Raw genomic sequence first — 14544 nt, forward strand, 5'->3', positions numbered from 1 at the left:
CTCGCTCCTGACTCTTTCCTCTCCTTGCCTCCAATTTTAATCATTACTAAGTAAGTTAGCTTGTAAAATATTTATTGGATCTTTACATTTCCAGGGCCCGCCGACCTTGTTGGCCCATCCAGTGCCCATTCAGCTCCCTATCTTGCACCTTTGTTTCCCTCTTTTTGGGATATCTTCCCTTGAATGTTAAAATCCTTTGGCCACAAATTTAAATGACATCTATTCTATAAACACTGCCAGGACTTCAGTTTATTGAATTTTGTTAATTGTTGCCAAAATGGTATCCTCTTTATGTTTTTTTTCTCCAATACCAGGTTAATTTTCAAAATTATATTCTTTATAGCCACAGCCCTTCTCAAAAACTTTTAGGAGTTTTCTGTTTCTCCTAGAATAATGTCCAAACTCTTTAGCATAGGCTCTAGCCTTCTTTCACACTCTCATTTTCTTCACCACCTCTTCTTGGAGTCTTTCTAGGGCCCACTGCACTTGTTGGCCCATCCAATGCTCTTTCAATCCCCTGTCTTGTACCTGCATTTCCCTCTTCTTGGAATATGTTCTCCGGCTGGTAAAAATCCTTTGAGCACAGATTTAAATACCACCTACTCTATAAACATTTTGCATGCTCCTCACTCTTGAAAATAGTCTCTCCTCCTCCAAACTTGCAAAATAACTCTGTGTATACCTGTTAGTCATAAGAATACTTTTCAATTTTATAAGCGTACAGTTTTCAAACTGCTTTTACGTATGTTTTACTTTATTCTCTACAACAAGAGGAGGTTTTCTTTAGTACCATTTTAAAGATATGGAAACTAGGAATGAGAATTATTTAAATTGCACATACTTGTCACTGTCACCCTTTGAATAATTTATATTCTTATTTTTCTTGTTCCCAGACTTTGTCCTTCAATGCACTGAATCAAAGCTTTACACTAATAGGCAGTCTTATTTGTTGAATGAATGCATGAAAGGCTGGTTTTATGAAAGCAAAAATGTTTTTCATAATTAGTATTTGAAAAGATGTGTTTTTCAAGTAACTTGCATGTTAATAGCTTTTTTTTTATGATGTGGACTTTGTTAAGTCTGGCAGTAAGAAAAAGAAAATCACCAAAGCTGAACGATTGAAGCTGCTACAAGAGGAGGAAGAGAGACGCCTGAAAGAGGAAGGTACAAAATAAATAGTGATACTATATACATATACAGGTAACAGTCACCATAGGTTGGTCTTCTGTAGTACAGTCAATATTTTTTCAAAGTTCTTAAATTTTAATTTGTTTTATAATAGATACCTATCATTTAGAAAGTATCCAGAAAGATGTTAGTACATGCCAGTCTCTTTCAGATATATATTGAAATAGGGCTGCCAGAGATAAAATACAGGAGTTAAATTAACCCAATTAAAGTTAAATTTAACTTTCAGATAATCAAATGGATAATTTGGGATAATTTGCCCCATGCAATACTTGAGACATACTTAACTTAAAAAATTGTTTAAATAAAGTTTCGGTGCTGCAAAAGAAATAGCACTCATATATAAAATTTTCTTTTTAATTCTCAGCAAAGCAAGGTACTTCTATAGAAGGGTACGCTCTCACCAATGGAGCAATGGTGGGCACACACTTGGACAAGGGAGGGAGGAGAAGGGGTTCTTATCCCTGGCGCACGTGGCCCCTGCTGCTGTGTTGGTCCCTGTTGGCTAGGGTTAGACCGCACAGGCAAAACTAATTCGGATTGGCTAATTTAAAGAGAATGACGGGCCGGGCGCGGTGGCTCAAGCCGGTAATCCCAGCACTTTGGGAGGCCGAGACGGGTGGATCACGAGGTCAGGAGATCGAGACCATCCTGGCTAACACGGTGAAACCCCGTCTCTACTTAAAAAAAAAATACAAAAAACTAGCCGGGCGAGGTGGCGGGCGCCTGTAGTCCCAGCTACTCGGGAGGCTGAGGCAGGAGAATGGCATAAACCCGGGAGACGGAGCTTGCAGTGAGCTGAGATCCGGCCACTGCGCTCTAGCCGGGGCGACAGAGCGAGACTCCGTCTCAAAAAAAAAAAAAAAAGAAAAGAAAAAAAAGAGAATGACGGGTAAGTGCTTTGGCGGGAGTCAGGACAGAGCACAGAGCAGGTAGCAGGAAATCGGAATGAGTTAGGGTGGAGCAGGTGATCAGAATGAGTCAGGGTGGAGCAGGTGATCAGAATGAGTCAGGCTGGAGTAGGTAATTGAAAAAGGTTGCTTTACGAGGAAGTTTAAACGTAGAAAGCAAAGAATTGAACATACTGACTTATTCTTTGAAGAGAAATTTAGAATTCATATTCAGCAAATGTTTATTGTTTATCTAAAATTCAAATTCAACTGAGCATCCCATGTTTTAATTTGCTAATTCTGGTAACCCTATCTTGAAGTGTTTATATTTACTGATGAAATTAGGAGCACTGGTGCTGATTGTTCGGTAAAAATTCTGAAACTCAAATTCATTAAATGTGGGAAATATACACTAGGAAGAAATATGTAGAGCAGCCTAAATTTTTACAGTTTAATATTTATTTACCAAATTTAAAATACTAATTTTATTTGCTAAAAAATTAAACATTGATGAAAGTGTTTATTAATTAAAGTACCAAAAAGTGATTTTTAAAATCTGAGTATTCAGATATAGGTTTTTAAAAGACTGTTCCTAAGTTCCATATTGATTTTTTGTGTATGATTTTATACATCCTTTTTTTAGGTGACTCCTGATACGAATACAGTATCAGGATCTATATCTTGGGGCATGTTTTATTTATATTGGATTAAACTAATACTCTTCAATATGTACTTCACATTTTGTTTTTAATAGTGAGAGCAGGAGAAGATTAAGGTAATTGCATTTGAAGATGTAGATGTCACAAGATTATGGAAGTCTTCTGAAGACTTGACTTCCTCTTTATTGCCATGATAGGTCTGCCATACTTTATTGGTTAAAATCACTATTGGATTGCTATAAACCTTTTGGAGAAGAAAAATATTATTGTGGGCTTTTTTTTTTTTTTGAGCAGAAAGTTTGAGTCATGTTACTTTTTTGGGGGGGGGGAATGGTAATTTCTTCAGCCTTTATTTTGACATTCAGCAGTAGATGATGGATGTTTTAAATTACTCTTGATAAGAAGCTATCAGTAGGAGTTATTTTGTTTCACAGATACCTGGCAGGTCAAAAATATACTCAAATTGAATAAATATTCTCAAGTAGGGGAATAGTAAGTCCAAGTAGCTCGTGCTGCAGAGAGGAAGCACATCTAAAGCTACAATGAGTGCTCCAGGGAGCCACTCCTACACCATTTCCACAAAAAGCAAAGAAGAGAAAACGGCTGGGAGTTATGTGTGTTTATAGCAGCACGATTTATAATCCTTTGGGTATATACCCAGTAATGGGATTGCTGGGTCAAATGGTATTTCTAGTTCTAGATCCTTGAGGAATCGCACACTGTCTTCCACAATGGTTGAACTAGTTGACACTCCCACCAACAGTAGTGTTCCTATTTCCCCACATCCTCTCCAGCACCTGTTGTTTCCCAATTTTTTTTTTTTTTTTTGAGATGGAGTCTCGCTCTGTTGCCTAGGCTGGAGTCCAGTGGTGCAATCTCGGCTCACTGCAAGCTCTGCCTTCCGGGTTCACGCTATTCTCCTGCCTCAACCTCCAGAGTAGCTGGGACTACAGGCGCCCGCCAGCACTCCCAGCTAATTTTTTTGTATTGTTAGTAGAGATGGGTTTCACTGTGTTAGGCAGGATGGTCTCGAACTCCTGACCCTGTGATCCACCCACCTCGGCCTCCCAAAGTGCTGGGATTACAGGCGTGAGCCACTATGCCCAGCCATTTCCTGATTTTTTTTAATGATCGCCATTCTAACTGGTGTGAGATGGTATCTCATTGTGGTTTTGATTTGCATTTCTCTGATGGCCAGTGATGATGAGCATTTTTTCATGTGTCAGTTGGCTGCATAAATGTCTTCTTTTGAGAAGTGTCTGTTCATATCCTTCGCCCACTTTTCGATGGGGTTGTTTGATGTTTTCTTGTAGTTACTTTCTTGAAGGATGGAGAACTGACACTTTTCTCATATCTACCATGTATGTAATAAAGACTGTGACTTCTATAAAAGATGCCACCACTACATCTTGAAAATGTTAGGAGTAATTTTAAGGGCTTAAAAATACAGTGATCTGTTCACTGAGAAAAAAAAATTTTTTTGGTTCTTTAGAGGAAGCCCGTTTGAAATATGAGAAAGAAGAAAAGGAAAGGCTTGAAATACAACGAATTGAGAAAGAAAAATGGAATCAACTTGAAGCAAAAGTAAATAAACATTAATAATGTTCTTAATGAATACTTTAAACTATGGCTATCAGATCTATTGTCATTTAATGTCCTTCTCAGTCCATAGCTACCAGGAATATTTAGGCCTACATGAACTTAATCCTACCATAGAATAAGTGACATTGTTATCTAGATTTCACCGATGAGGAAATCAAGGTACGGAGAAATTAAGCATCTAATCAGTGGCATAGTCAAGACTTAGATCTAAGCAGGTCTTGCTGAAGAGCCTATGCTTGTAACCTTAAAGCATATGTGAATCCGTTTTATAGACAAGTTGACAGCAACCAAAAAAAAAAAAAAAAAAGCAAAATATTCAAATTCTACCTCTCCTTTTTTAGTTTCACTTGTCTGTTTCACTAGACTCTTTTAGATCAGTAATTCTGAAATATTCTGATCTCAAGACCAAACTCCATTACTATTAAAAACTGAAGACCCCCCCAAGGAGCTTATGTTTATGTGGATTACATCAATCAATATTTTACTATATTAGAAGTTAAAACAAAAATTTTAAACTGCTTACATTAGCAGACATTACATATTGATAAAAATAAACTTTATTAAACACAAGTAAATACATGAACATTTTTAAAGAAACAACTTTTTTTTTAAATTGAGGAAATGATTGGCATTGTTTACATTTTAAAAATTTATTTGATATCTGACTTAACAGAAGACGGCTGGATTCTCATATCTATTTCAATATTCCATCTGTTGCCATGTGTTGTTTTGTATGAAGTATATAAAGAAAATCTGGCCTCATACAGATACATAATTGGAAAAAACGTAATATTGTAATAGCCTTTCTGATAATTGTGGATATTCTTCTTTGATACTGTATCAAAACTCTACAAGTCATAGTTTCTTAATGTGGAATATGAAACCATATCAATGAACTATTCATACTCTGTTATTTTAAAACATTGATCTATCTTACCCTCTGAATAGATCTTGTTTTCATATATGATTTAGCATTATCATGTGTTGCTTGCTTGAAAAGGTTTGGTTCACTGAATTATTTGCTTCCAAATGTTGATGTAATTTATTATTCATTATCAAAAATCACATTCATTAGTATAATCACCAATCAAATCGGAAGTTTTTTCGTTTCGTTTTGAGACGGAGTCTTGTTCTGTCACCCAGGTTAGAGTGCAATGGTATGATCTCGGCCCACTGCAACCTCCACCTCCCAGGTTCAAGTGATTCTCCTGCCTCGCCTCCTGAGTAGCAGAGATTACAGGTGGCCACCACCGCGCCCGGCTAATTTTTGTATTTATAGTAGAGATGGGGCCAGGTTGGTCTCGAACTCCTGACCTTGTGATCCATGCACCCCTGCCCCCCAAAGTGCTGAGATTACAGATGTGAGCCACCACGCCAGGCCCAAACCAGAAGTTTTTAAAGATTGGAATACTTTCAAGCTTACAGTGATAGATACAAGTTTTCTAAAATTTGAATTTTTGCCTGAAAGCTTGAATTTTATCATTGGCAATAAATATTTTGAGTTGTATCCTTGAAGTGACACACTCCATTCATTCATTTTTGAGAGAATGTCTGCCAAAATAGTCAAATAATTGCACAAGTGATATTTCTCAAGACAGTATTGTCATTTGATATGCAACAGAAGAGCTTTTTGCTTACTTCCCATTTTATCCAACAGGATATTAAAAAGACATGTACTTAGGGTTGAGGTTTGATACAATTAATAATTTTTCACCTCTTCGTCAGGGCATTCTTTTTTTTTATTTTTATTTTTTAAATGTGATTCAGAGTCTTGCCCTGTTGTCCAGGCTGGAGTGTGGTTGCACGGTCTTGGCTTAGTGGAACCTCTGGCTCCAGGGTCAAGCAGTTCTCCCGCCTCAGCCTCACGAGTAGCTGAGCTTACAGGCATACGCCACCATACCTGGCTAATTTTTGTATTTTTGGTCGAGACGGGGTTTCACCATGTTGGCTGGTCTCGAACTCCTGACCTCGTGATCTGCGTGCCTTGGGCCTCCCAAAGTGCTGGGATTACAGTTGTGAGTCACTGTACCTGTCCATCCAGGCATTCTTTTGTGAAGCTGGTTCCTTCTCACCTCTCCCCGTAGAAGGAGTACAGTTTGGGGTCACTGATTTGTGCTAAGACATCAGCACTTTCACACCATCTTGCACAATCAGTGCAAATAGGTACACGATGAAAAAGTCAGATAATGTTAATATTATTATGGAAATAGATTTGACCTCACAGATCCCAAGTTCTAGAGCCACCAAGAGTCTATAGATCACACTTTGTAAGCCACTGTTACAGATGAAACCTTTTGGAGATATCAGTTATATTCAAACTAATTTTAATATTCATTTTGGAACTACAGTTATATATTTAGCCACGTGTTTTAGATGCTAATTGTGAAACAAAAAGCTAAAATTAAAGAGCAGATCAATATATCTGTCCTTGTGCAACAGGATCTAGAAAGGAGAAATGAAGAACTTGAAGAACTTTATTTATTAGAGAGGTGTTTTCCTGAAGCAGAGAAATTGAAACAGGAGACTAGATTGCTTTCTCGGGTAAGACTGATTTCTCTTTTTTAGCTAATACTTTTGTCACCACAAGATGGAGTTGTAGTCCAATTTTGATGCCAAGAAACTTTAAATTTATCTGTTTTAAAAAACCCTCTCATCTGACAAATTGATTGCTTGTGGCAAAGTAAAGTAACATAACTTTGTAGAAAGCTATTTGTCAGTAATAACGTCCTAGAAATGTTTATATTCTTTGACACTGACTCAATTGCTGCGAATGTATACTAGGGAAATTATGCTAAATTAAAACATAAAAGCTTTGTGCTTAAGGCAGTCTAGTCTTGCTCACAACAGCATAACTTTGGAAATAATGTAGGTGAATATCAGAAGAAAAATGAAAAACTGTAATATGGCTAAAGATTGTGGTATAATCTTAAGTGAAAAATTCTAAGTGCAGTACAATATGATTACAAATGTGAAATTTGCATAAACCACAAAATGAATGGAAGGCCTCGTACTAAGATGCCAGTGGCAACTAGACATTAGTAATAACTTGGGAAGTAGAAATTAGCCCAAGTGTTGGCCTTTGCAAATAAGCAGCTCTATGATTAGAGAGGAAAACTAAGCAAAACAAAAACTACTTATAAATAATGCTTTAAAAATAAAAATCTGAAAGTAATTAGTGCTTCTATGTATCTGAATGTTAAGGATTAGAAATTACTTGGATAAATAAGAATTTGGTTATTTTGGAGCTCTCTCAAGTTAATGGTTAAAGCTATCACGTTTTTATCTAAGTTGGTTAAACTAGGTTATAAGAATTTATACTTCAAAAAAGAAGTCATTTAATCTTTGGTTGAATCTTCATCAGTGTGAACCTTTAAACATTTTTATTCCACAGTGGAAACACTACATTCAATGTGATGGGAGTCCTGATCCTTCAGTAGCCCAAGAAATGAACACATTTATTAGTTTGTGGAAAGAGAAAACAAATGAGACTTTTGAGGAAGTGATTGAGAAGAGTAAAGTAGTGCTAAATGTAGGTGTTTATGTATTTTCCTATAAACTGGCTATTACAAATAGTCTGATATTAACTCAAAATAAAAATAAATTAATATATTACTTGCCAAATAATAACACTACTGCTTCTGAACCCTTAGCAAAAGAAGTAATTGGTAAGCTTTTTCATTTTCTTTTTTCTTTTTACAAGTCCTAAGAATTCCTTGCCACATTAGCTAAGGTCACCATATCATAAAACATTATTTGTCTGTCTAATCAAGAAAAAAAATCAAGTTGCATGCGTTCATGTAGATAACTCGGTTGCGGGTAGTGGGTAATTTTATCCTCAGTTGGAATATCCACTGTTCAGTAATTTAGTACCCATGATTTTTAATGTTTACTAGGTGCCAGGTATAGACTCTGTTATAGACAATGGGGGTATAAAGACAAAAGAGAATATTCTAACTTTTGTTCCTGCAAATAGGATGGTTAGACTAGCCTGGAAACTTCCACTTTACAATGCACTTAAAAATACTGGGGGGGGAAAAAACTAATTTGTTTTAAAAAATTTAAATTCATTGCCCTAATCACAAAAAAGTAAGGTAAAACCTTACAGGCCATAAAACAATCCAGAAAGTAAGAAAGTCTTGAAGCCAGTGGCTTCCCAGCTAACTACCTAGTGGCTTAGCTAGCTAGCTGCTAGTGGCTTAGCACTGGTTCAAAGGGCCATCAGGATGCAAAGCCTAGTAGAGTACATACAAGGTGGCAAGTTGGACCAGAGACTCCTATATGGCTGGGAACCTCAAAAGACATTATGGATAACAAGAAAAATTTATTGTGCAAAAAGAGATAAGAAGTGTTTGGCTTATCTTTAGTGAATAAGAAACAAAAATGTCTCCACTAAGAATATTTATTTAATTTATTTTTTGAGGTGGCATCTTGCTCTGTCACCTACACTGGAGTGCCGTGGCGTGATCTTGGCTTAGTGCAACCTCTGCCTCCTGGGTTCAAGCAATTCTCATGCCTCAGCCTCCCGATAGCTGGGATTACAGTCATGTGCCACCACACTCAGCTAATTTTTGTATTTTTAGTAGAGATGAGGTTTCACCATGTTGGCCAGGATGGTCTCAAACTCCTGACATCAAATGATCCACCCACCTTGGTCCCCCAAAGTGCTAGGATTACAGGGATAAGCCACTGCACCCAGCCGAGAATTTTTAATCAGGAGTAAATCAGAAGTTGGATTGGAAAAATTTACCAGAAGACAGCACAGAGATGAAGAGATAGAAAATATGAAAGAGCAGTTGACAGCATGTATGATAGAGTAAGAAGGGCTAAAAACATATGGAAAAGAAGGGATACAGAAGAATGGAAGAGAGACAATATTCAAAGAGATAATGGCTGAAAGATTTCCAGAATTGATGAAAGATGTGAATCCTCACATTCAAGAAACTCGAGAAATTCTAAGTAAAAAGAAAAACTAGTGTTTATACTTTTAACACTTCTGACACCAAATGTATATGGGGTTTTCTCACACCAACCAATTCTCCAACTTTCCAGATACCTACTAAGTGTCCTTCGATCCAGTGCTGGTACTGAGTACTTAGAGCTAGTGCAGACCCCAGTCCCACAAAACTGCCTCTTCCTTCACTTCCAGTCATGAGTCCCAGCTTGTCACCTGTACTTCTGATCAGCCTGTTATAAATCAGCCACAAGCCATTGGTCAGGTTATTTGCTATAATGGTTCACAAAACTCAGGGACACATTTACTCGCCTCTACTGGTTTATTATAAAGGATATTACAGAGGATACAAGTGAACAACTAGGTGAAGAAATACAAGGGGTGAGGTCCGTAGGAAGGAATGTAGAGCGTCCATGCCCTCTTGGGGCACTCCACCCTTCCAGCACTTCAGTGTGTTCACCAACCAGAAAGTTCTCTGAACCTCGTTGTTTGAGTTTTTTATGGAAACCTCATTTATGTAGGCATGATTGATTAAATCATTTGCCACTGGCGTTTCAGTTCATCTTCATCCCCTCTCCCCATCCTGGAGGCCAGGGAGTGGGGCTGCAGGTTTCAGCCCTCTAATCTCATGGTTGGTCCCTCTGGCAGTCAGCTCCCATCTGCTAAGACTCATCATACTAGCAAAAACTCAGACTAAGGTTGAAAAGGGCTTATTATAAATAACAAAAGCTGTTTCTCTCATTCCTAGCCCTCAAGAAATTCTAAGAAGCTTACACCAGGAACAGGGGGTGGAGACCAAATACTTACTTCTTTTTATGTCACATCAAGTTAGGATAAATAAATTCACACTTAAACACACTTACATGATAACAGAAACTAGAAGGAATTCACTACTCTTATTCCTGTTATTATCCTTTAGTGCTTTTTTGGTCTAGTTCCTCACAGTTTTATGCTTCCTGTCATTGCTGCTGTAGTTTAACTTCATGTTGTCATAAGAGAGTATAACTGTAGACTCTTTTAAGCTCATACCATGCATTGCATGATTTAATCTGAACAACAAAGTTATGAGAGTCCTTTAACAAATAAAGAAACATAGATTGTGATTTGCTTACAGTCCACTATGAGACCTTAGATGGACCTTACTCTGACTTTCCAAAGGCCCAAGGAGTCTCCCATACAGTCTGAGCTATTTAAATGCCAGTGGATTAATCATACAGTGTTCTTGCTACTACACATCCTCTTTACCAGAGAAGCTGCCATGGCATAACGTCAGCTTAGGAATCTGGTACTTTGCAATTAGCAGGGAGGTAGTGGGAAGTAGTACTAGAGTTCACCAGTGATGAGCTGCAAGGGACATCTTCCTGTTACAAGAATGAGGAGTCAGAAGTAGAAGTAATAAAGAGCAAAAAAGATGAGAAAAGGATAAGTTCAATAACACAGGAGACAGAAGATGGGAGTAATCACAGCAATAGGAAACGAAAGCAGAAAGCTGCAGAACAAGTGGAGTTGGATAGCAGTAACAGAAGGAAATGGCCCCATAGTAAACACCAATTTCCAAATTTTCAAATTTATTTAATAAACTCTTATGTAGTACTTAATCTATGCCAAGCTTTGGAAATACTAGCTTTCTGAGTTCTCATGATAACACTAGGAGATAGGTACTATAAACCCCATTTTTCCAATGAGGAAGTTAAGGCACAGAGATGTTAAATAACATCTGGCCCAGGACCACACTGCTAGTTGAGAGGTGGCCAGGATTGAAGCCTAGCATTCTTGCTTGAGTCCATACTACCCTACCCTACGATGCTGCCTATCTTAATTCAGAAAATTTCTGTGTATTATCTGTGTCAGTGTTCAAAATTTAATTCTGCCACTTACTAGTTGTTCCTTCATCACACTGTGCCTCAGGTTCGTCATCTATAAAATATATACTGTAACAATGTCTACCTCATAGAATTATAATGAAGACTAAATGCATTAAAACATATACAATATTTAGAACAGTTCCTGGTGCATAGTAAGCATTCAGTAAAAATGGTAGTAGTTCTATTCCACCTCCTCCTTATTGTTGTTATATTATTGTTGTTTTCTCTATTGTCTCTCAGTCTTAGATAATGACAAGTTGCCACTCATTTATTAACTTGCTAATGAAAGCTTTGTCACACATAGTTAACCGATAGGTCCGAGGGTTTAATTAGATTCAGAGCCACCGTTTTCAGCAAGAAGGCATCATAGGTTATGTTGTGTTCTTCATGCTGCATCCTATCAGAAGCCATATGATGTTCCATTATTAATTTAATGATGCGAATTTGATCATATGGTTAAGGTGTTTGCCATTAAATCTCCACATTGCAAAGTACATTTTCCCCAATCTGAGGTCAGATACTTTGGCATTGGGAGAATTATGTATTCCTCAACAGTTTTTCACCTAATCATTTAGATAGTCATTGAGGATCTTTATCTGAAGCAGTTATTACGCTGGGGATTGAAAAATGGTGATTTGCTAACTGATCATTGCATCTACATTAGATAGATGGCATTCTTCTGTAAGGAACTGTTCTTTCTTCACTCCACCTTCCCCTTTCATTTCTGAACGTCTAACACTATATACTCATGGAGTTTTATTTATTCAGTGTGTTACAATTAATTTTAAAGGAGTTTGGGAGGAAATTTTTGTTTATGATCTTAAATTACAGAATAAATACAGGAAAGGGTTTCTATATGTTTCGCTAAGGATGTGTTCTTCAGTTCAAAAGGGATAGAACATTCCCTTTTTCACTTGTCCTTGACTATTTCTCTGAGAATTAATGCAAATATTATTTTACTTTACAGTTAATTGAGAAATTGAAATTTATTTTATTGGAAACTCCACCGTGTGATTTGCAAGATAAAAATATAATACAGTACCAAGAATCAATTCTACAACTGCAGGAGCTCCTTCATCTTAAATTCAATGTAGCCACAGAAATACTTCTCAGAGTAAGTGTGATATTTTGCTTATATATTAAGTTTTATAAAAGCTAACATTTTATGTTATATATAAAATAATTCAGTATTTTTTAAACTGAAAAATCAAGAGTTTATGGAAAAGTTAGTAGAATAATTTAAAGTACATATATTTGTCCAGATTTAATAACTGATAATATTTTATTTTTAAATGTAATTTGTTTTGTTTTGGTTTGATTTGGTTTTTTTTAGAGATAGTGAATATGGAATCTCCCTGTGTTACCCAGGCTGGTCTCAAACTTATGGACTCAAACAGTCTTTCTTCCTTGACCTCCCAAAGTACTGGGATTACATGTGTGAGCCACTGCTCCCTGCCAGACATTTTATTTTTGAAGAAATAGAATATTATTTCTTTTTTTTTGAGGCGGAGTCTCGCTCTGTCACCCAGGCTGGAGTGCAGTGGCCGGATCTCAGCTCACTGCAAGCTCCGCCTCCCGGATTTACGCCATTCTCCTGCCTCAGCCTCCCGAGTAGCTGGGACTACAGGCGCCCGCCACCTCGCCCGGCTAGTTTTTTTTTTTGTATTTTTAGTAGAGACGGGGTTTCACCGTGTTAGCCAGGATGGTCTCGATCTCCTGACCTCGTGATCCACCCGTCTCGGCCTCCCAAAGTGCTGGGATTACAGGCTTGAGCCACTGCGCCCGACCGAATATTATTTCTATTTGCCATTAAAAGTAATGGCAAAAACCACAATTACTTTTGCACTCACCTTATATTATTATTATTATTCTTAGGATAATAATATATAAGGATAGGATAAGAGACCTCATCCTAATATATATATATATATTAGCCAGGCATGGTTTGCCTGTGGTCCCAGCTACTTGGGAGCCTGAGGTGGGACCATCGCTTGAGCCCAGGAGGTCAAGGCTGCAGCGAACCATGATCGCGCCACTGCACTTCAACCTTGGCAACAGAGGCAGACTCTGTCTCAAAAAATAATAATAATAAATAAAAGAGGAAGAAGAAAAGGAAGAAGAAGAGGGGGAGGAGGAGGATTAGAAAAAATACTATAATGTTATATTTCAATTTGAAATATCAGCATGAACCAGATTTCTTTTTATTCCATAAATAGGATTTGAGATTTCAGTTCTGGGGCAGGAAAAGTGAAAGATGAGGCTGAATTGTCTTCCTGTGCTAGAAGGCAAGCAAACGCTCAGAGACTAATGACATTGTATGAAAGAGATGCTGTCAGCTAAGAGGCTAGCTTAGAAGTCCCACTGATCAAATTTGGAATAATTTGAATATCAGAATAATGATTATAATCAATTATAAAAAATTGAATAAATAAAAAATTTTGAGTTTATAGTGATACTTCAGAAACAAAGGGGAAGGTGGAGTGAAGAAAGAACAGTTCTTTCCAGTAGAATGCCATCTATCTAATGTGGATGCAGTGATCAGTTAGGAAATCACCATTTCTCAATCCCCAGTGTGGTAACTACTTCACAGAAGGATCCTCAATGGCTACCTAAGTGATTAGGTGAAAAGCTTTTGAGGAATACATAATTCTTCTAGTGCCAAAGTATTTGACCTCAGATTGGGGAAAATGTACTTTGCAATGGGTGGATTTTGTGGTCAGCACCTTAACCAAGCGATCAAGTTCATATCATTAATATAATGGAACATTGTATGTCTTCTGATAGGATGCAGCATGAAGAATACAGCATAACCTATGATCCCTCCTTGCTGAAAGTGGTGGACCTGAATCCAGTTAAACCCCTAGACCTTCCAGTGTACAAAAATAAAGAGGATAGAGGAGCAAGTTAAACAATGCCTTGAGGAAACAATAATAGAAATCCACAATGTGGGACAATTCTACAAGATAGCTGTCCTGAACACTTCAAAAAGTTACGGTTACAGAAAACAAAAAGTGTGCAAGAATAATCACACTTAAAAAATTAATAATAAATATAATCTTCAACATTTTGAAGTTTTACGTTCTAGCAACCACATATTGACTTATTCAAATCCTTTATGACAGCTGATTTCTTGAGCAATAGGCATCAAACTATGTTAGTTTTTGTTTTAAAATTCTTAAGAACATACTTGAGTTTTATGGTTAATATTGGATATTAAGTATTAGACTAGTGAAAACATGACTCATCTGGATTTTATAAGCTGGATATTTCGCTTTCTAAACTTGATGTGTTCCGAGATAGGTTAACTTTGCAGTAGAATAGTCTACATTTTAGTAAGATACAGATAAAGCAGCATGTGTATAGTTAAAATGAAAAGTCATGATTCTGAT

General features: G+C 37.1%; 1 protein-coding gene across 4 annotated transcripts in view; it reads left to right on the forward strand.

Annotated features, from left to right (window-relative positions):
* The window catches only part of CASC1 (cancer susceptibility 1), an 86606-nt gene that overhangs the window by 26645 nt on the left and 45417 nt on the right, over nucleotides 1–14544 (forward strand). For all 4 annotated transcript variants that reach the window (XM_033222640.1, XM_033222638.1, XM_033222637.1 and 1 more), the window contains 5 exons: nucleotides 1080–1164; nucleotides 4230–4321; nucleotides 6779–6880; nucleotides 7731–7868; nucleotides 12123–12269. In XM_033222640.1, the coding sequence (XP_033078531.1) occupies nucleotides 1080–1164; nucleotides 4230–4321; nucleotides 6779–6880; nucleotides 7731–7868; nucleotides 12123–12269 (564 nt within the window). The remainder of the gene's footprint in view (nucleotides 1–1079; nucleotides 1165–4229; nucleotides 4322–6778; nucleotides 6881–7730; nucleotides 7869–12122; nucleotides 12270–14544) is intronic.

This window comes from Trachypithecus francoisi, unplaced genomic scaffold, assembly GCF_009764315.1.
Source record: "Trachypithecus francoisi isolate TF-2019V2 unplaced genomic scaffold, Tfra_2.0 Lachesis_group11, whole genome shotgun sequence".
In the NCBI taxonomy this organism is placed as follows: domain Eukaryota; kingdom Metazoa; phylum Chordata; class Mammalia; order Primates; family Cercopithecidae; genus Trachypithecus; species Trachypithecus francoisi.